This window comes from Oncorhynchus clarkii, chromosome 20, assembly GCF_045791955.1.
Source record: "Oncorhynchus clarkii lewisi isolate Uvic-CL-2024 chromosome 20, UVic_Ocla_1.0, whole genome shotgun sequence".
Classification (NCBI taxonomy): domain Eukaryota; kingdom Metazoa; phylum Chordata; class Actinopteri; order Salmoniformes; family Salmonidae; genus Oncorhynchus; species Oncorhynchus clarkii.
Window position 1 is genome coordinate 71984832 of NC_092166.1, and position 23438 is coordinate 72008269.

Genomic DNA, 23438 nt, shown 5'->3' on the forward strand with positions numbered 1-23438 from the left:
ATATTCATCATTGTGACCTCACAAGTCACAGTCTCCACACACACACACACACACACACACACACACACACACACACACACACACACACACACACACACACACACACACACACACACACACACACACACACACACACACACACACACACACACACACACACACACACACACACACACACACACACACACCTCTTGCAGAGCCAGAGGATAATGGTGAAGCGCAACAATCATGGATAGAGTGTTTATGTCATCTCTGCACTCAGGGGTATAGCACAAACATGTCTATATTTCACACATTCACACTAAGCAGGAGTGCGGAAGACATTTTAGGGGCACTCAACATTAGGGCCAGAATGGTGGAGGCTGGTGGAAGAAGGGAGCAATCGATGAATGGGGTAATTGTAATGGCTGGAATGAAAGGTATACAACACTTCAAACACCGGGTATCCATGTGTTGTTTTAGGATTCCATTCTTGCCAATACGATGAGCCTGATTTGAAGTGTCACCAGCCTCCACTGACTCAGAAGCTTAAAAGGGAGCTTCAATCAAGATATATGACCAACCTTAAAAAGGAAAGTTAACTGAAGTTTCAGCTTATGGTGATGTTGTTTTATTCAAATAGTTTTTAAGTTTGTGATCAAGGTCCAGAATCTCCTGGCTAGCATTAGAAGCCCTCTTCACTCACCTTGTCCTGCTCCAGCTGTTCAATAAGGTTCTTAGCATCACGCAGCTGGGTGATGAGCTTGGTCTTCTCTGTGGTGTGCAGGTCCTGTAGTTCAGACAAGACAAACGGAAGGAAATATTTAAAAAATGGGTTAATGTGCAAGGTATCAAAGCAACAGTGAAGGCACCTGAGAACAGACAGACGGAAGGAGAGATCAGATAATATATATATTGAAGGTTGAAGATGCTCTTTGGGTAAGGATAAATGGACCATCTTTGAAAGTAAAATATGGATTAATCTACAAGTTATCAAAAGGAACAGGAGCACCGCTGTAGTAAAGGAACAGGAGCACCGCTGTAGTAAAGGAACAGGAGCACCGCTGTAGTAAAGGAACAGGAGCACCGCTCTAGTAAAGGAACAGGAGCACCGCTCTAGTAAAGGAACAGGAGCACCGCTCTAGTAAAGGAACAGGAGCACCGCTCTAGTAAAGGAACAGGAGCACCGCTGTAGTAAAGGAACAGGAGCACCGCTCTAGTAAAGGAACAGGAGCACCGCTCTAGTAAAGGAACAGGAGCACCGCTGTAGTAAAGGAACAGGAGCACCGCTGTAGTAAAGGAACAGGAGCACCGCTGTAGTAAAGGAACAGGAGCACCGCTGTAGTAAAGGAACAGGAGCACCGCTGTAGTAAAGGAACAGGAGCACCGCTGTAGTAAAGGAACAGGAGCACCGCTGTAGTAAAGGAACAGGAGCACCGCTGTAGTAAAGGAACAGGAGCACCGCTCTAGTAAAGGAACAGGAGCACCGCTCTAGTAAAGGAACAGGAGCACCGCTCTAGTAAAGGAACAGGAGCACCGCTCTAGTAAAGGAACAGGAGCACCGCTCTAGTAAAGGAACAGGAGCACCGCTCTAGTAAAGGAACAGGAGCACCGCTCTAGTAAAGGAACAGGAGCACCGCTCTAGTAAAGGAACAGGAGCACCGCTCTAGTAAAGGAACAGGAGCACCGCTGTAGTAAAGGAACAGGAGCACCGCTCTAGTAAAGGAACAGGAGCACCGCTCTAGTAAAGGAACAGGAGCACCGCTGTAGTAAAGGAACAGGAGCGCCGCTCTAGTAAAGGAACAGGAGCACCGCTGTAGTAAAGGAACAGGAGCACCGCTCTAGTAAAGGAACAGGAGCACCGCTCTAGTAAAGGAACAGGAGCACCGCTGTAGTAAAGGAACAGGAGCACCGCTCTAGTAAAGGAACAGGAGCACCGCTCTAGTAAATTAACAATGAATACAGCACAAACAGCTCTCAGAACAGGCTACTTTCCTGGTTAGAAAAAAGTTCAATAAAACAAGGAAGTATCAAGCCAGGTTGCAAAATGTTTCTGAATGGCAGGCAGTCTCCCTACACCACCCATGAGGCCAGGCCACCACAGCCACAAGGCGGTTGTCAACAGAGGCCGCATATGAGGCCAACTAAACCAACGCATAGACCAGGTTAGGTTAGCAGCAGTGGTCTATAGTGTAGCTAGCATGTCACTATGAAACTACTGTGTGAGAACATACAATAAGGTAAATAAACATTTAACGCAAATACGAAACAGACCACAACGCCATATAAATACCAGATCCCAAAGGTGAAATGATGGCCTGAGAGACAGCTGCTGTCTGTTTTACAGGGTGTGGGGTGTGTGAGGATGAGCAAGCCCCTCCACGCAAGTTAGGAGAGCTGAGCGCCTGTTAACCTCTGGCTCTTTCTGTCACAGGAACAGCCCTGTTCTCAGACACTGGCCAGGTTCAACACACACACACACACACAGTAACTCCACCCAAACACACAGATACCTCTGTACCTCACGCACACACATACACATTCTGCAACTCCACACACACACACACCTCTGCCCATCACACTTAGATGCAGAGCTATTGTCTGTTATCACAGGCCTGTTCTGACACCCAGCATCACTCTCAGCCGCTAGTGAAAACGACAGACACCACAGCCAAACTAAACTATGTACATATTATTCCACCAAAGAACAATGTTGTGCTATTAAACAGAATAAATGTCACAAAGTTAGCTAAATGACATGACCTCGGTCAGCCCCTGGGATGAGTCGTAAATAGCACCCTATTCCCTACATATGGCACCCATTTCCATACATTGTGTACTTTGGAGCTCTGTCTCGTTATGAGGGCCTTGTGTGTGTGTCATAGAAATAGATAGTGAAGCCACAGACCAGGCACATGATCACTAAACCATCAAGACTCCATTGAATGATTTATAAAACAGTGTTGTGAAACATGGTGTTACTGTTCACACCATAGTGTTGACTTCTGTGGTTCAGAGTTCAGACACTCACTCTTCAGTCCCATATAATGAACTCCTTTCAAAACTACAGTGTACTAAGTACAGGCTGCCATATGTGGAAAATGGTCTTCTAAAATGTGTATTCCAGAGTGAAGGGTAAGCTATCTTTCCAGAAAAGTTGATTAGAAGAGCCATGTGACGGTTTCTAAACAAAATGGCTAATTGTAACGGCCGGAATGGAATATTGATAATTTATGATTACGTGTTTCATACCGTTCCATTCCAGCCATGGAATACTATCACAATACATAATCTCCATTTCTCCCTCCACCAGCCTCCACTGACATTGGTTAACACACCTTGGTTTTCTCCAACTCTTGCAGTCTTTCCTGCAGCTGCTCCTGTAGAGTGTCATTCTCACTGGTCAGCTGGGCACTGCGCTCCTTGTGTGTCCTGAGCAGCTCCTTACACTTCTGGAGCAGATTCTCCTGGCGCGTCACCCTCTTCTGCAGCACCTCCATGCTTTTAGATGGGTCAGTGACGCCCTCTGCTGTTTGGAAGAGGTAACACAGCTTAGTGAGAAAGGGACTCCCATGGAGAGATACATGTTCTATTACATAGAAATACATACTGTACATATGTTCTAATCCTATCCCTATCCATGGTTTTCACTGGGTCAGTGCCGCCTTCTGCAGTTTAGATGAGGTAACACAGCTTAGTGACAAAGGGACTCCCATGGAGAGATACATGTTCTATTACATAGAAATACATACTGTACATATGTTCTAATCGTATCCCTATCCATGGTTTTCACTGGGTCAGCGCTGCCTTCTGCAGTTTAGATGAGGTAACGCGGCTCAGTCAGAAAAAGGGGAGTACTGAGGCGCTAAGGAAATGGGGATAACTAGTCAGTTGTACCATTGAATGCATTCAACTGAAATGTGTCTTCCACATTTAACCAAAACCCTATCAATAAGAGGATCGGTGTTGTGGTTTTATGTGTTAAAGGGATAGTTCACCTACATTACACATTGGTTTCCTTACCCTGTGAGCAGTCTACGGACAAGGTATGACAGCAATCCCTGCTTTGGTTTAGTGTCCCTTGCACTGTTTCCACATGCTAATGTTTCAGCATTTCGGTGCCATTTAAGTCATGGCACCGATATTTGCATTTGTCACACATCATGTTCAAAACATCTATAAGTCACTTTGTTGAGCTTTACAATCGATTTTAGATACTTTCTGATGATTTTAAACTAAGTTAAATAAAGGTTAAATAAAATAAATAAAACGTGTGTAAAATGCTAATAATCGGTCCTCCCGTGAATTGAATGGGATTTGTGCAACAAACACTAAAACATTTGAATGTTTAAACAGTGCCAGGGAAACTAAATCAAAGCAGGGACTGCTGTCATACCTTGTCTATAGACTGCTTACAGGGTAAGGAAACCAATGTGTCATTTTGTCATTTGGGTGATTAATCCCTTTAAATATACTCAATAAATGTGATAAAAGACAAATGGCTCTAAACATTTCAACATTACATTACTCAGACCTGGGTCAAAATAGTATTTGAAATCCAAACACTAAGTTTTTGGTTGAGCCTGCCTAGAGTGCCAGAGGTGTAGAGGGTTTGCACCTTAGGCACTATTCAATTGATTACATTGCACCAGACAATACTATTTGAACCCAGGTCTGCTACTGTCCATCTACACATCATCATCTATCAGGGGTGGGAGTCAGCATAGTGTCTGTACTGTATAGTACCTGCGTCTTTGAAGGGGCTCTGTGGGGCAGAGGCGGAGTCTGGAGCATCTTCAGCCTGGAGAGGATGTTCAACCTCAGGGGCCACAGCTCCACCAGGAACCCCCTTCAGATGTTTCTTCATCAGGGCAACCTGGCAGAGGAGGAGGGACCACACAGTCAAAACACAGAGCAACACAGGCTGAAGATCAGATTTTATTCTACAGTCAAGATTATACTGACAGTGTTCAGCAGACACTCATTGAAACACATTTTATTTTAAATCAATTGTAGAAATGGTATCATTGTTATTATACTTTGAGTATGTTGTTGTACAGATCAGTGGGGGCAAATCACAACGTGATTCATTTTACATTGAACAAAAATTTAACAAAATGTGAAAATTGCACTGTATTGTATATAAACACCTGGGTCTGAAGCACAGTAATCATCTGGTCCTTCTCCTCCAGGGCAGCATCAAACTCCTCCTGAAGGTGCTTCTTAGCCTGCTGGTCCATGTGCAACTCCTGGGGAGAAACATATAACACATTGCCTTAATACACACAGCTCTTGGTGAGGAATATAGTGTGTTTGTGATCGACTACACTGCAGTCGGACCACTCAGAATGACTGATTTACACCCTACTTCCCCAATAACTACTCACTATGAGACCCAGATTAGTAGTTCTGTGAATTGCCTTGCTCACACTGATCGCCTTATTATCACAATCATGAGCCAGTTCCTATACTTCCTACATGCAGGGCACACTGCACCATTTCAACCAGGGAAAGGTTTCTTTCCTACAAACACAGGTGAGAGTATCAGTGAATTACATCACACAAGTTCAAACAAGTCACCTGCAATGCCTTATCGTGTTCTGATAATGAAAATATGCTGTTTTCTCCACTTCCTACCGCTCCTTCTTCTTTCCTTGGCTTAGCTAACCAACTGTCCCTTCCTCTCTTTCCAAGTCTTAGCTAACCTACTGCTCATTCCTCTCTTTCCAAGTCTTAGCTAACCAACTGCTCTGTCCTCTCTTTCCTTGGATTAGCTAACCAACTGCTCTTTCCTCTCTTTCCAAGTCTTAGCTAACCAACTGCTCCGTCCTCTCTTTCCGTGGCTTAGCTAACCAACTGCTCCGTCCTCACTTTCCTTGGCTTAGCTAACCAACTGCTCCTTCCTCTCTTTCCAAGTCTTAGCTAACCAACTGCTCTGTCCTCTCTTTCCTTGGCTTAGCTAACCAACTGCTCCTTCCTCTCTTTCCTTGGCTTAGCTAACCAACTGCTCCTTCCTCTCTTTCCAAGTCTTAGCTAACCAACTGCTCCGTCCTCACTTTCCTTGGCTTAGCTAACCTACTGCTCATTCCTCTCTTTCCAAGTCTTAGCTAACCAACTGCTCCGTCCTCTCTTTCCGTGGCTTAGCTAACCAACTGCTCCGTCCTCACTTTCCTTGGCTTAGCTAACCTACTGCTCATTCCTCTCTTTCCAAGTCTTAGCTAACCAACTGCTCCGTCCTCTCTTTCCGTGGCTTAGCTAACCAACTGCTCCTTCCTCACTTTCCTTGGCTTAGCTAACCAACTGCTCCGTCCTCACTTTCCTTGGCTTAGCTAACCAACTGCTCCTTCCTCACTTTCCTTGGCTTAGCTAACCAACTGCTCCGTCCTCACTTTCCTTGGCTTAGCTAACCAACTGCTCCGTCGTCACTTTCCTTGGCTTAGCTAACCAACTGCTCCTTCCTCTCTTTCCAAGTCTTAGCTAACCAACTGCTCCGTCCTCACTTTCCTTGGCTTAGCTAACCTACTGCTCATTCCTCTCTTTCCAAGTCTTAGCTAACCAACTGCTCCGTCCTCTCTTTCCGTGGCTTAGCTAACCAACTGCTCCGTCCTCACTTTCCTTGGCTTAGCTAACCTACTGCTCATTCCTCTCTTTCCAAGTCTTAGCTAACAAACTGCTCCGTCCTCTCTTTCCGTGGCTTAGCTAACCAACTGCTCCTTCCTCACTTTCCTTGGCTTAGCTAACCAACTGCTCCGTCCTCACTTTCCTTGGCTTAGCTAACCAACTGCTCCTTCCTCACTTTCCTTGGCTTAGCTAACCAACTGCTCCGTCCTCACTTTCCTTGGCTTAGCTAACCAACTGCTCCTTCCTCACTTTCCTTGGCTTAGCTAACCAACTGCTCCTTCCTCACTTTCCTTGGCTTAGCTAACCAACTGCTCCTTCCTCACTTTCCTTGGCTTAGCTACTGTTCCGTCCTCACTTTCCTTGGCTTAGCTAACCAACTGCTCCGTCGTCACTTTCCTTGGCTTAGCTAACCAACTGCTCCTTCCTCACTTTCCTTGGCTTAGCTAACCAACTGCTCCGTCCTCACTTTCCTTGGCTTAGCTAACCAACTGCTCCTTCCTCACTTTCCTTGGCTTAGCTAACCTACTGCTCCTTCCTCACTTTCCTTGGCTTAACTACTGCTACTTCCTCAGTTTGTCTAAGCTGACCTACTGCTCCTTCCTTGGCTTAGCTGACCTACTGCTCATTCCTTGGCTTAGCTACTGTTCCGTCCTCACTTTCCTTGGCTCAGCTAACCTACTGCTCCGTCCTCACTTTCCTTGGCTTAGCTAACCAACTGCTCCGTCGTCACTTTCCTTGGCTTAGCTAACCAACTGCTCCTTCCTCTCTTTCCTTGGCTTAACTACTGCTACTTCCTCAGTTTGTCTAAGCTGACCTACTGCTCCTTCCTTGGCTTAGCTAACCTACTGGCTCCTTCCTTGGCTTAGCTGACCTACTGCTCCTTCCTTGGCTTAGCTAACCTACTGCTCCTTCCTTGGCTTAGCTAACCTACTGCTCCTTCCTTGGCTTAGCTAACCTACTGCTCTTGACTTCCTTCCTTTGGCTCAGCTCCTGTTTTTTGGGTTAGGACAGAAAGATTTCAGGACTTCCAACCCTAATGATGTGACTCAGTGGTTGCCTGCATCCTAAAAGCTTTTGAGTTCAGAGAGAGTAACGGGTCATAACAGAGTAAAATAAGACCCCGTAGACAGTACTTTGATAGGGATAGTAAGTCAAAAATAGTACAGACATATACTGGTATTTAACAGAAACAGATGGTGTTCATGGTCATACTCGTACCTCTCTCAACTCCCCTATCCTACGGAGAGCTTTGTCTTGACTCTGACTGAGAATGGCCTGAGGAGAAAAGCAGAAAAGACTACATCAGCATTCAGCGAGTGTGGATGAAAGCGTTCCTCCATCCTCCCAATAGTACAGAGCATCACTATATGTAATCTGGTGTTGAGGTGGTTTATGAAAATCACCTGGGTCTTCTCCTTATCTCTCTGGACTGTTCTGTAGGTAGTGACCAACTGTAGAGAGACAGACACACACACAGAGAGAAGGAGAATGGTTAGAAAGGTAAATCAAATATAGCTGTACACACAGAGATATACAGTATATCCAGAAAGTATTCAGACCCCTTGACTTCCACATTGTTATATTACAGCCTTATTTTGATAATTGATTAAATCATTTCGCCCTCAATCTACACACAATACTCCATAGTGACAAAGCAAAAACAGGTTCTTTGAAGTTATTGCACACATTTTTTAACACACACTACCGTTCAAAAGTTTTGGGTCACTTATAAATATAATTGTTTTTGAAAGCACATTTTTTGTCCATTAAAATAACATCAAATTGATCAGAAATACAGTGTAGACATTGTTAATGTTGTAAATGACTATTGTAGCTGATTTTTAAAGGAATATCTACATAGGCGTACATAGGCGTGTGTTCCAATGGCACGTTGTGTTAGCTAATCCAAGTTTATAATTTTAAAAGGCTAATTGATCATTAGAAAACCCTTTTGCAATTATGTTAGCACAGCTGAAAACTGTTGTCCTGATTAAAGAAGCAATAAAACTGTCCTTCTTTAGACTAGTTGAGTATCAGGAGCATCAAACATTTGTGAGTTCGATTGCAGGCTCAAAATAACTTTCTTCTGAAACTCGTCAGTCTATTCTTGTTCTGAGAAATGAAGGCTATTCCATGTGAGAAATTGGCAAGAAACTGAAGATCTCGTACAATGCTGTGTAATCAATGGAAACAGCATGCTCCGGAGATCAATTTCAAGTCTCATAGCAAAGGGTCTGAATACTTATTCAAGTAAGGTATTTCTGCGTTTTATTTTTAATACATTTGCAAACATTTCTAAAAGCCTGTTTTCGCTTTGTCATTATAGGGTAGTGTGTAGATCAATGAGGATTTTTATTTTTTATTTCATCCATTTTGGAATAAGGCATGTAACAAAATGTGTAAAAAGTCAAAGGATCTGAATACTTTCCGCAGGCACTGTATGCATAGCAGGCCAACTCCCTACTCTGGTCATCTGAATTTGAGACCAACTGGATGAGCAAGAGAAGACTGATCATAGTGACTTGTACATCCCATAGAGGTGTATTGTAGACATACAGCAGGCCACCTCCCTGTTTTAGCCGTTCGGAATGACTTGCTGAACTGGTAATTACTTGATAATTATTTAGTGATTACACTGATTTCTTTTGAGACTGATTTCCACAAGCCTCACTAAAGGATGTACCATGCAGTACCACTGCTGTAGTGTCTCATGACCCCACCTCTGAGTATTTCCCTCTGTAGTTCCCCAGGCTCTTCTCCACCCTGTGTAGCCGATGGATCAGCTGTTCTTTAGACAGGGCCGGCAGGGATTCAGGGCTACCATACGACTCCTCTGCCTCGCTCTCGATGTCTGATGGAGGGTCGTAGGCTGGGGTGGCAGAGGGGGAGGCCAGGGGCTCATTCTCCCCCAGGGGGGTGAGGGAGTTGAGAGAGGGGCTGCGGTTCAGGCTCTCTTTAGACGGGGAACGGAAGAGGCCCTCGGCCCGGCTGGCACCGCGGAGGAGGAGAGACTCCACAGAGGGGACGCGGAGCTGTAGCTTCTGGGCAAACGACTGGGGCTCTTCTCTCTGTATGAGGATGGACAGGAGAGTGTATTACTTTAAGTTATTCATTTCCAGATGGCTGTCAACTATATTGAACTGAAACACGTGGGAATGTACATAGATAGCTAGAGACATGTGGGATATGAATGCGTGTTTCCACATGCATGGGTTAAAGATAATCAACTAAACCACTCCTTTTGTTAGGCCTAGGCTCGATCCAAATGGCACATTTATCAGAATGCATCTTCCTCTGCAGCTGATTAGGCCTAACTGGCATAGCATCTTAACTTGTATTCTTAGTTGCTTTATTACCTCTTCAGGACACATCAATAACCACATTTAAATGGAAACAGAAAAGCCAGAGAAAGGTGTTAGGAGAATGAGGTAACTTGCCTGAGGAGAAGCCCTCCCATCTCCATTGATGCTTCCTCTAGGTGATCCTGTGGCACTTCTCCTGCCACTCTATAGCAGGAGGCAGGAGAGAGAGGTTAGAACAACCTAGGTCCTGGTTTAACCAGGGCTGGGTCTGTAATGGAACACTATTCCCTATATACTGTAGTGCAATACTTTTGACCACTACTTTTGACTATGGGCCCTGGTGACAAAGTAGTGCACTATATAGGGGCCATAGTGAATAGGGTGCAATTTCAGACGCAGCCCTGGTACCTGGACCTGTTAGTCATCCATATGTCCCACACCCAGCCATCGTGCACAGTACCGCTACACCTTGATTACTCTGTATAGGATCAAGCAATATTAGCAGAGCCATCTAATATACATGGCTCTGAATATTAGTATTGCTTGGACAGGAGCAATGCAGGGACTTATGGGTACTGTAGTTGGGTACCCTCATGCAAACTTGGATTAAACAGAGGGGTTAAATTACAAGATAGAAGGCATCTCTACTGTACAACATACAGTACCAGAACAGATAGGAGTTCAAATAGAACTACAGCTAGTAGCCATTAAACTACAACTGGTAGCCATTTTTCTACACAGCAGCCATGAGGTCAAAACAAACAGTCAAACTTGATTAGAGGAGCCAGTAGATGAAGAGGTTGAAGGTCAAAGCTTTGGCATTGCTGTGGATCACTGCAGCAGGATGTTATTGTAGGTTAACTAGAACATAGTAAAGACAGGTGTAGTAGTGTTGTTGTGAACATTAGCTGGGTAGCCTGGCTGGTTGGTTATAGAAAAGATCAGAGTTTGGTGCATCAGCCACCAAACAGAAGAAAATGGACTGAAAGAGGGAGGGGTTGCCTGAAATTGTCATCTTCAGTTTTAAAAAGGTTTTTAAATATTTTGCTACAGAACACGACCCAGTTGTTGGCCTACTTGTAAGCTTGTTAACAGTTTCCTCCCCTCCTTTGAGTAACATTGATACTAGATAAGAAAAGCAAGGGGTTTTCTGCAAGTGTGATCTTTAAATCCGACCAGTGATACCAGTCAAGAAGCTGTCTCAGTTACAAAGAAATGTTGAGAGCACACTTACACATGAAACAAACGTATTACAGACAGAGTTATACACCCATTGCAAAGTATGAAAAATATTAATAAATTATGATTCAACAAATGAAAACCTCTATACAAATGTATTATGGGAGTTTGAGGTTGCAATTTGAGACTGATGAGAAGGGACACATTTCACAATGTGTCTGGTTTGCTGTGAGGCTACAAAGCAGCAGGGTCTGCTTTGACTACAACAACAAGTCATTTCATTTGACTTTGGATCTGAGTGTGAGTGTTTGTAGGTCAAACCAATGCCCCCTAACCCTGCCTTACAGGCAGACAAAGGGAAGAGCCCCAGCGTGGCTGAGTGAGATGCTCAGAGTAGTGGAAAACAGGCCTGACTTGCTCTCAATCAATGAATTATACATGGCCTAATAATGTCTAGACACAACCCATCCCCACCCCTACAACCCAGACTGTGAAGGCTGCCTACAACTACACCCAAACAGTCATTCCAAGATGCTGTTTAGGTTAGGCTGTGTGTGCAGACAGGGCACACAAAGGAGGAAAACAGTACTGTCACTCTGGATGTGAAGACTGGCAGTGGCATCATTAACCAGCAGCCTAGTTTTAGTTGTTGTACACAGTCTGTCAGGCCACTGGCCAAGGCATGATGACTAACCGTACTGACAAAGATGTTGGCAGATCTAAGGGGGCTGGATAGGTATAAGCAGTGTAGTGCTGGAGCAGGATGTACCAGGGCAGGTTTGTAAGGGTTATCTTTAGCAGATGACAACAGTACTGGTATGGTGGTACTGTGTCAGACATGTCAGACAGTCAGTCAGGCTAGTGTACCAGCAACATGTGCCATAGTCTCTGTAGTTGTACACAATCTGGCAGGGCATATAAAGGGATATCTAGCCAAACAGAAGGATGTAGGCTGTGTTCCCTACATAGTGCACTATGTATTCCATTTGTTGGGAATAGGGTACATCCCTGACACATCATATTTTCCCCTCTGCAATTGTACCAAGCCAACAGATGACTAACGATACTGTGTCAACAGACAACTATGCCAGCCTGGCTTGGCTTCCAGACACCAGGTGGTGGAAAGCAAAGCTACACTGGTACTGTGTTTCAAGGTCAGAAGTAGAGGACGTCTGCAGTCTCTGCACTCAAACACAGAAAAAAAACTAGGCTAACAGGAAAGCTGCTCGCCCAGAGAACGTCTGCAGTCTCTGCACTTAAACACAGTAAGCAACTAGGCTAATAGGTTAGCTGCTAGAGGACTCCAAGAGGGCTAAGGACAGGTTAGGATGTCAGTGTGTTAAACTGAACAGCTCTCTGCAGTTATGAGGAACAAGTAGGCTGCGTGTTTATAAAAAGGCACATTTACCATTTACTTTCAAGTTAAATGTTTTGTACAAACACACATGGTCACACACAGACTACATTTATGGGCTAATATTAGGATGTGATTCCAACTTAACATTGCTCAAAATAGTAACATATCTCTGAGTCAGTACCTATTATTTAAATAAATAGCCTATCATTTGCAATATCTGTTGATTCCACAGTTATAGTAAAACACATATTATATTATAGTCAGGTGAAGAGTGATGATATTTTGTTAAATGGTCCCGGGCCCTTCCCAATAATGCAGAAAGAAAGAAAATATAGAAAAATAAAACATGTAATAAAAGTAATAGACACAGAATGAGTAAAGGTAACTTGTTAATTCTAGATGAGTGTGGTGACAGCCTAGAGAAGGATTAAGTCCCATCTCTAAATGCAGATCATGTGGAAATCCTCCAGACAGACAGATGAGGCTAGCCAGCCCATTGTGCTCTGTTTTTCAACAGCAATCTAGCCTGTAGCCTAGTCTGTCTGTGGGGTCAATTCCATTTCAATTCAGGAAGTCAATTGGAATGTCAACCCCAACCCTGCTGGCTAGCTAAATGTTTCAGGGGGGACAACTTGGTCTATTCTAAGAGCATGAGATTGAGACCAATGTATTGTGTGGTATTTTCCAATTATATTTCAATAGATGAAGTGAGGAGGAATAGGAATGCATTATTCTAGTTCCCCCTGCATTATTCTAGTTCCCAACACCAGCTTGGTTGTTCTGGTCTACGATCTTTTTTAATATAAATATGTCACTCAACACCAATCGGAAGGGTATTGTATTGTTGGATGGGCTGTTTGTTTGACCACTACTAATCAATTATATTGAGAAGGGTAAATATGTATAAAATGAAATAAAGGAAAATCTTTCATGGCTCTAGGAAAAGCTTCAACTATGCAAGCTAAGTAGAGAAGGTCCGGAGGTGGATCGAATGACTATAAACTCTCCAAACAGAAGACGTTTGGGGTGAGAAGTGGGAACGAGGAAGGGAATAAACTCTATAGTTAACTATACAGGAGGTTGGTAGGGTTTCAGGGGCAAGCAACTATAAAGGATAACTAAAGACAAAGGGGAATCGGGATAACATCCTTTTCTGTCAATTCAGAGACAACTGAAAGAGAGACTATTGGATAACAACAACCGGCATACTGAAGATAGCACAACAAGCTTCTATCCCAACAGTCACATTTACAAACCAACAATCACTCCCAAGGGATTAGATGCAAGGTTAGGTGGTGGTGAGATGCCTTCAAGTTACGAACATCAAAGAAAACAGATAAGGAGGAGGAAAAGACAGAGAGATCAGGGTGCAAGCAGTCTTCACTGGTTCTAAACAGCAGGCCAGCTCCTCTACCCTCTACCCAGGAGCGAGGAAAGGAAAACGAAAGGGAGGAGAGGAGGCAGGGGTGGGTGTGAGGGGGGCGAACCGAACTCACCGCACTGGCTACCTGAGCAACCTGAGCCTGAGGTGCTTTGGGGGGTGGCTTTGATTGGTCCAGAGCAAAGATAGTATACTCAGAGAGAAAAGCAGGTTCGGCTATCATCCCGGCCAGCACCTGACCCCAGGTCAAAGGTCAGTGTGTCAACGGGACGACAGATGAGGGGGGGGGGGGGGGGGGACAGAGAGCAATGAGAAAAACAACAACACCATGAGAGTGAGTGAAACAGCGCTGAGGAGAGTGTAGTCTCTGCCCAGATTCTCTGGAGAGACACTGGTCAGAGAGAGAAAACGAAAGTGAAAGAATCTGACAAAGAGACAGAGGAAAAACATAGAGAGAGCAAAAGACTGGTCAAAGAGAGACAGAGAGAAAGAAAAGATGGAAAGAACACCCAATCAACATTAGGGCGATGTGGTATTTACTGAATTTGACATCCTAGTATCTGTGTCCTCCATTGTGAAATAGCCTTTCATGAGATTGATAGAAAGGTAGGCCTAAATGTTAACATCTTGTCTTTTAAACGAGGATGTCCAAGTCATCATTAAGCTAAACATTTTTATGAGGCTAATTTGCCTACATGTTTGTGGGGCACAGAAACAGTGAAGTCAAAGGAGTAAAGGCTGGAGCTGACGGTGAGCTAGAGATGATTTGAATACGATGAGGAGGAAGAAGATGCCTCTAGGCTATCTGAAGCCATATAGTGGGGATGGCCGTCTTTCAGGGGAGATGATAAAGCCGGGTGCTGTCAAAGGGCTGGAAGCCTGAAACGTCTAGCCTACAATTCACTACCTCAGGCTGGATTTGGTTGGTGAATATCTTAGGCTTGAGTTGAGATTTAAAATGCGGAATCAATCAATTATTTGCTGAGGTAGCTTATTTCTTACAACGGATTTTGAAATGGATGTGTTGAAAATAAAGTTGTTTAGCCTATGATCTTTGGTAAAAATGTTTTTTTTTATTTTATCTGACGACGTGGATATGCCAAATTGGATTTACTATACAAAACACTATAAGTCAAAGTTCTAATATCAAAATGTTGTTGTATATATTGCCATTCATTGAGATCCATCCACCTACACCTTAACTAAAGTTAAAAGTCTGTGTCAAAAGATCAGCTCCACCAGCAGTCTTCAGACGATGATTGACTGTAGCCTAATTGCTGCATAATGGCCTGGGCTACTTCCTCAGAGCAGTCTACCTGAGAACGCGTCACTTCACTTGTTTAGGCTACATTCCAAAGGCAGAGGTCAGTAGAAAAAAACTTGGCATGCCGACACATTGTGGTTCACCCATGGAATTAATTGAAGTATTATCCTAGACCTGAACAATAAAAATAAAAACAATTGGCTATGACTTGAAGACAGTCAAAAAGGTTTAGCTACTTTTCAATAGTGGAAATATGTCTTAACCCTACTCATTTGGTAATTTATTGGATAAAAACCTAGTTTTCAGGTCTAATAAGTGATTGAAATTAAGCAGGTCCGCAATTTACTTAGTCCAATTTCCACTAATTAGGCTAAATTGCCTCCATCCATGTTGGTCATGGTTTGTTTTAATCAGCTTTAAATCGATGCAGGGCTGAGACTTAAGGGATGATACTGGTTGAACAGCTTATCCTTTGGGTGAGGCTACAGAAACTTTAAACCCTTGGATATGCATTAGGGCAGTTTTATGATGCAGCAGAGCATGGCAGCGTAGTCCTCTGGAAGCACTGCAGACGTAGGCCCAAGTCAGGGCTCTTGAACTCAGGTCCTGGAGGGTCGAAACACTTCTGGTAGCAAACTGCACTCACCTGGGGCCTTATTTATCAATCATACAAATGCACAAATCTGTGCATAAACCATATGTGGGATAATTTCCACGGAAAGTGTGAGATTTATCAATATGAACATTTGCTTGAGAGTGTGTGTAAATTTAGACACAGCCATGCCAAGTGGTGGAATAAGGGAACTGCTGCTTGTCAAGCGTAGAATGGGGAAAATATATCTTGAAAATGTCTGAACAATTTTCAGTTTCATTGTATTTCCATTGTGAATTCATGCAACATATCTTGACAGGCATATCATCTGACCACATCAGTGCATTTGTTACGATAATAATCCATATAAACTACAGTAATTTGTTAAATTAGAGGCACGTGTGAAAGTGAAACCATTGTTGAAATACAAAAACAATGATTTGATAATGGGAAATCGAATTAGGTTGATCATGCATTTAGCAGAGAAGGTGTTTTTAAGAGACAGGTGGGACTTTTTCTGCAAAAAGTACAGATTGATTTTGGGAAATTATATCAGATGAGCCAATCTTATAGGATTTTTGCAAGGATTTAAGACCTACTTTAAAAAGGCAAAGACATGCCATTCCGGTGCACATCCAAGTGCTATCCACCCTCGGGTTTTTGGCAACGGACACTTTTTAGCGGGAGCTTGCTGAGCGGCATCTCACAGCCCTCGATGAGACAATGTTTTGAATGCAAATCAGCAGCAAAACAAACTAACATACCATTTCCATACACCATCGCACAACAGGTTGAAGTCTAGAGGATTTTCTTTGCATCAATGGGTTCCCAAATACGAGCGCCGCATTTTACATTTGACATTCTTCAAAGTAGCCATCCTTTGCCTTGATGCCAGCTTTGCACACTCTTGGCATTCATGAGGACCACCACAGGAAAGGAAGATCCAGAGTTACCTCTGCTGCAGAAGATAAGTTCATTAGAGTTACCAGCCTCAGAAATTGCAGCCCAAATAACTGCCTCACAGAGTTCAAGTAACAGACACATCAACTGTTCAGAGGAGACTGTGTGAATCAGGCCTTCATGGTCAAATTGGTAGTGGTTTCTTTGCAGCAAAGGACACCAATAAGAAGAGACTTGCTTGGGCCAAGAAACACGAGAAATGGACATTAGACCGGTGGAAATATGTCCTTTGGTCTGATGAGTCCAAATCAAAGATTTATGGTTCCAACCACTGTCTTTGTGAGACGCAGAGTACATGTAGGTGAACGGATGATCTCTGCATGTGTGGTTTCCACCGTGAAGCACAGAGGAGATGGTGTGACGTTGCTTTGCTGGTGACACTGTCTGTGATTTATTTACACTTAACCAGCATGGCTACCCCAGCATTCTGCAACAATATGCCATCCGATCTGGTTTGCGGTTAGTGGGACTATCATTTGTTTTTCAACAGGACAATGACCCAAAACACACCTCCAGGCTGTGTAAGGGCTATTTGACCAAGGAGCTTGATGGAGTGCTGCATTAAATCAAATTGTATTTGTCACATACACATGGTTAGCAGATGTTAATGTGAGTGTAGCGAAATGCTTGTGCTTCTAGTTCCGACAATGCAGTAATAACCAACAAGTAATCTAACTAACAATTCCAAAACTACTACCTTATACACACAGAGATGACCTGGCCTCCACAATCCCCTGACCTCAACCCAATTGAGATGGTTTAGGATGAGTTGGAACGCAGAGGGAAGGCAAAGCAGCCAACAAGTGCTCAGCATATGTGGGAACTCCTTCAAGACTGTTGGAAAAGCATTCCTCATGAAGCTGATTGAGAAAATGCCAAGAGTGTGCAAAGCTGTCATCAAGGCAAAGGGCGGCTACTTTGAAGAATCTATAATCTCAAATATATTTTGATTTGTTTAACACCTTTTTGGTTACTACATGATTCCATATATGTTATTTAATAGTTTTGATGTCTTCACTATTAGTCTACAATGTAGAAAATAGTAAAAAAATAAAGAAAAACCCTTGAAAGAGTAGGTGTGTCCAAACCTTTTGGTACTGTATGTGAAGGCGTCCACTCTTAATGTGCAGGTGATAGGCTATATGACGCGCAAAAGACATTGCTGAATGTGATGGTACGCACAACTCTTTCATTCTGCATAAAAGCAATATTGGCCTAAACGCCTACAGGAGGGAGCTGTCGAGGATGGATGGCTTATTGGTGAGTGTTGCCTACTCATTTGAAGTAGATTTGCCATTGCTAAAGCAACTCATTGTCTTAATGGTCTTCTCTTTGTTGCCATGTTTTTATTTGTACTGGTCAACAACTGAGCGAGTCAAATAACAACTTTTGGTTGTAATCAATCTGACACTATCACCTCACCGCGTTGTATATTCCCCACAGGCTTTAAAGGGGGGAATTTGACCATATATCAGTGTACGAGCACTGAGAACAATTGGTATTTATCAATGATTATGTGGGGGAAAATGACTAATTAAACATTTCACTTAAGAGAACGATCTATTGTTATTTGTTAGTGTTTTTTTACTGATACAAACGTGTCTGTGTGTCTTAGTCATAACACTGGGTGTATAGCTAAGAGCCGTTTGGGTGCGACCGCAGCATGTGACACATCCCATGTTTTACTATCTGCAGGAACTCAGCTGTGTGGAAACGTGCAGGAAGGAACAGACAATGGTGTGAGCTGTGGCAACGTCAACTATCTTAATCTGCACAGACAAGCAAATCCCCTTTTACACCATGTTCCCGCCCCTGTTTCCACACATCTGCTAACCACCACGGAAACAAAGACGTTGTACTTTCCTATAAAAGCTGAAACCCAACTCTGTTCATTGGGCCCTTAACTCTGCACGATTGAGTGATTGTTAACTGCTCCAAGTTGTTGTTTGAAGAATCTACAGTCTCTCTTCTTTTTGGTTCGAATTTCCATGGTAGTTACTTCCTACCGGTGTGCGTATGAGGCTCATAGGATTATTTGATAAATCACCCTTTTTCTATTCGTACGAACATTCTAAATTCTGTTCGGAAGTAGTATTTTAGAATAGCATATACGTAATATTGATAAATGAGGCGGCCCCTGGTGTCCAATGTCTGAATCAGTCCCTGATTCGAAGGAGAGGGTGAAAACAGAAGTTTTTAGGCCCTCCAGGACCCGTGTTGAAGAGCCCTGGCCTAAGTAATCAATCCAAGAGGTGTTGGAGGAAGAGAAGGTAAACAGGGCTTTGGGACATACACATATCATCTGTCTAATGATGAGGGACAGTTTCTTGAACACAGATTAATCTTAGTTTCTAGAACCTCAATTGAAAGTGTTTTGTAGTATAGGCAGGACTAGGCTTCATATGTTTCAGAGAAACTAGCCCGAAGCGTAAGATCTAGGACTAATATAACATTATTTCAAGCAATCCTTATAAGAAAGTGATCCTAAGAAGGCAGTGCGCATACTGTAGGCCAATTTCTCCTGCCTGCACAAGTTGCTGTTGCAGTGTAGAGCCAAAGCACATCAACAGAAGACTGTAATGTAGGTCAGATGATATTACATACATCATTGAGGCTCATGTCTTACCTCTCTATCACTAGGTGAGGCTGAGGTATCTTGGTGCAGGGAGGGGTGTGTGTGGCTGCTACGTCTCTCTCCGGGGCCCATCTTAGGGAAAATTATTGATATTTATCATGATATAAACAACACATTTGTCCAACATGTTCAAGTCCACAGAGTAAGGATGTCACTCTACACAATAAATATGCATCTGTAAAAGCTAGATATTGTTTTTTTCCTTGGCTATCTTTAGGTAAGATTCTAGTGTTGACTCACTAAAAGACCAAGCTACCCTTACTAAACAATAGGCTACTATGTTCTGTAAACATTGCCAGCTTGACAGACAGGTTATATTGACACAGACTATGGAAAAAACATTACCTTGAGATACACAGACATCATGGGTTAAAATGAAATGATTATCCAGTAGGAGTGACATGCATGGAGCTGTCCAAATGAAGCCACCAGCTGACTGGCTAGACAGTTACAAGGAACTGTAGCTACAGTACTAACAAGTCCAGTCAATCAATTATTTAAAGATGATCTGGCTGGCTGGGACAAATGTAATGGTTCCACAGACAGCTACACTTGTTTGATTAAATGTAGACAAAACTATGATTATTGTTCTGTTGTTGTGTTTTTTTAAAGTCACATGACACTAGTATAGCTTAGCCTAGCTAGCTAGCTAGACTTTGGTTCGAAGCTGCTCAGACACGACTCCCTAAAAACACGACACTTCAATACATCTACGACCCGAAGTGACTTTTCGTAGCATTCTTCTTTCTTTCTTTGTTGTACTTTTACCCAATTCTCCACATTTTCATGATGCCCAACAGGTAGTTACAGTCTTGTTCCATTGCTGCAACTCCTCTACGGAGTTGGGTCGAGAGCCATGCGTCCTCCAAAACACGACCCTGGCAAGACACACTGCTTCTTGACACACTGCTCGCTTAACCCAGAAGCCAGCCGCACCAATGTGTTGGAGGAAACTCTGTCCAACTGGTGACCTAAGTCAGCTTGCAGGCGCCGGCCCGCCACAAGGAGCCGGCCGGCCAAACCCTCCCCTAACCCAGACGACGCAGGGCCAATTGTGCACCGCCTCATGGGTCTTCTGGTCAAGGCCGGCAGTGACACAGCCTGGGATCAAACCCGCTGCTTTAGTGACACCTCTGCGCCATTCAGGAGGCCCTTTCTTCTTCTGTGGATTTTTTTTTTTTATAGCGGTTGGCAACCAACTTTAACCTCTTGAAACTAGGGGGCACTATTTTTATTTTTGGAAAAATAACGTTCCCAAAGTAAACCTATTTCTCAGGACCTGATGCTAGAATATGCATACAATTGACAGCTTAGGATAGAAAACACTCAAGTTTCCAAAACTGTCAAAATATTGTCTGTGAGTATAACAGAACTGATATTGCAGGCGAAACCGTGAGGAAAATCCAATCAGGAAGTGCCTCTTATTTTGAAACCGTTGTGTTCCTATGCACCCCTATTGGCCATTGAAAGGGATATCAACCTTTTTCTACATATTCCCTAGGGTGTCTACAGCATTTTGACGTAGTTTCGCGCCTTTATGTTGAAGAATGAGTGTAAACGACTACATTGAGTAAGTGGCCAGCTGAGGGCTCTCAGAGTGATTCTTGCGTAAAAGACAGAGGTCGTCATTTTTCCTCTCGCTCCTACTGAAAAGCCAATTGTCCCGGTTGATATATTATCGAATAGATATTTGAAAAACACCTTGAGATGATTATAAAAACGTTTGCCATGTTTCTGTCGATATTATGGATATAATTTTGATTTTTTTTTCGGCGTTGTCGTAACCGCTATTTCCGGTGGATTTCTGAACATAACATGAACAACAAACGGAGGTATTTTGGGTATAAAAATAATCTTCTTTATGGAACAAAATTAACATTTGCTGTCTAACTGGGAGTCTCGTGAGTGAAAACATCTGAAGCTCATCAAAGGTAAACGGTTAATTTGATTGCTTTTCTGATTTTTGTGACCAAGCTTCCTGCTGCTAGCTGGACATAATGCTATGCTAGGCTATCGATAAACTTACACAAACGCTTGTCTTGCATATAATAACAATCGCTCCCTTTTCTTCCCATATTTCTGGCATTGAAATAGAACGTGTTCCACTGTCTCCATCTCCTCCTGACAATGATCACAACTTCCAGTTGGATATGTCCCCACCAATTTCAATGTACTATTGAGCCTTGTGTGTTCCAGTCGAAGCCTTGCGATTACACTATCCTCCCTTGTCGCTCAGCCTGAGGACCTCCCTGCCCCCACCTTTTCCTGAACCTTAGACAGGTGTCTTCCTTTCCCTCCCTTTTCCACAACTCTTGCCATTTGTTTTTAACCAACCCCTTGGCTTCTGCTTTACTGACTGACAATTCCATCTCAACATTAGGATGTTTAAGAACCCGCTTGGCGATATTAAAAATACTAATTTGTTCTTAACCTTTGTTTAACTAGGCAATTCAGTTATGTTTAAAAAACATATATATCAACAAAATAAGAAATAATAATTATACTCCCACATGAGCTAGTACCCAGAGGAACATCACAAATATCCCCATCTGTCTTACCCTATACAAGCACTGCAAAACCTCATACAATACATCTGTCTGCTCCGAGACACAAATGATTTTAAGCTCATCAGGAATCAGAGCAGATAAGTACCCTGCCTGGCCTCACCTCCCCCACCCACTCTGCAGCCAAGATTATGGTCATCAACTCCATTGTGTAAACAGATAACTGATCCGTTGCTTTTTGTCACTGCCACCTTAAACTCAGGAACACTAAAAGCTGTTTGGGGTCCTTAGATCCATATGTGAATATATTCAAGAAAGCATAGTATTGTGTTCTTAAACTGTTCACTTACAACTAAATCTACTCTTTCCTCAATAGCTCTTACCCTCTCAAGCAATCCTAAATCTATCGCTGGCTGAGGGAGCAACCAAGGTGGGATAGCAGGAAGAACCACAGAAGGGCTAAACTCCCTCCCAAACAACCCCATCTCTCTAGCCATGCCATTGACTATCCACCCAAAACTTGTATTCAGATTTTGTTAGTGTTCCCAGCACCATAGGAGTACCTTTTATTTGGATGTGTAACCTTATGTCCTTGTATATTTACCCAATATGTCATGGTTAGTTGTCTTAACTTTAACGGCAACTCTCTCAACTCTACCTGCATCGCTGCCACCGGGGAGGTCCTGAGTGCCCCACAACATATTATTTGGGCTTGGCCCTGGATTACATCTAGCTTCTTTTTTCTGCCTTTTTTTACGTTTTAAAGATGTCTGAGCTGCTGATCCATATGCTACACTTCCATAATCGAGTGATGACATTAACAGCACTATATAAAGCATTTAACACCATTCTATCTGCCCCCCACTCCATTCCTGACAGGCAACGCATCACATTCAATATTGTCTTTCCTTTGAGAACTACTGTTATTAATATGCTCTGTCCATGTCATTTGAGTGTCAAACCAGACCCCCAGCAACCTAAACCCTCCCACTCTCTCCAGATTCCTTCCATACAGCTTCAAGTATATTTCCTCCCCAACATTCATGTAGAAAACCCCCCCGGTGGTTTCTCAACTGAAAATTCAAAGCCCCACCTGAGGGACCACTGATCAACTTCACTAATAGCTTCTTGAACTTTCCTGGCTGTATGGGTAATATTTCTCCCTCTTCCACAGTGCCCCGTCATCCGCAAACAATGACCTCCCAATATCAGGTCTCACCCACGATAACACATTGTCAATCATAATAGAGAACAAAGGACTAATGACAGTTCCCTGGGGGGTACCATTATCTACCTCATAGCTTTCTGACAAAGAGCTCCGCACCCTCACTTCTATTGACCGGCCAAAAGAAAAACCCTTATCCAGTTGAAAACCTTTCCTCCAACCCCCCTGACATCCTTCCACATCATATCAGGCCTTCTGTACATCAAAGGAAACAGCTACCACCCCCTTATTTGCCTGTGCCTTCCGTATGACTGACTCAAGGCACAGTACAAGATCCATCGTTCCCCTGCCTTTTCTGAACCCACTTTAGTCAGGTGACATTAGTCCTCTACTCTCCAGAAAGTAAATCCGCCTTTCTGTTACCATCCTTTCCATATGTTTCCATACATGAGATGTGAATGCTATCGGCCTATAGCTTGAAGGACTAGTAGAGTCTTTC

The 23438-nt window shown here is 43.3% G+C and overlaps 1 protein-coding gene across 6 annotated transcripts in view; it reads right to left on the reverse strand.

The window, feature by feature from the left end:
* The window catches only part of LOC139376871 (golgin subfamily A member 4-like), a 54098-nt gene that overhangs the window by 24072 nt on the left and 6588 nt on the right, over nt 1-23438 (reverse strand). For 2 of the 6 annotated variants that reach the window (XM_071119837.1, XM_071119836.1), the window contains exons 2-11: nt 19262-19342; nt 13935-14054; nt 10038-10106; nt 9321-9668; nt 8004-8051; nt 7819-7875; nt 5130-5228; nt 4726-4855; nt 3318-3508; nt 686-769 (exon numbers count right to left, since the gene is read on the reverse strand). In XM_071119837.1, the coding sequence (XP_070975938.1) occupies nt 686-769; nt 3318-3508; nt 4726-4855; nt 5130-5228; nt 7819-7875; nt 8004-8051; nt 9321-9668; nt 10038-10106; nt 13935-14054; nt 19262-19342 (1227 nt within the window). The remainder of the gene's footprint in view (nt 1-685; nt 770-3317; nt 3509-4725; nt 4856-5129; nt 5229-7818; nt 7876-8003; nt 8052-9320; nt 9669-10037; nt 10107-13934; nt 14055-19261; nt 19343-23438) is intronic. The other 4 variants (XM_071119839.1, XM_071119838.1, XM_071119841.1 and 1 more) reach the window with 2 other exon arrangements.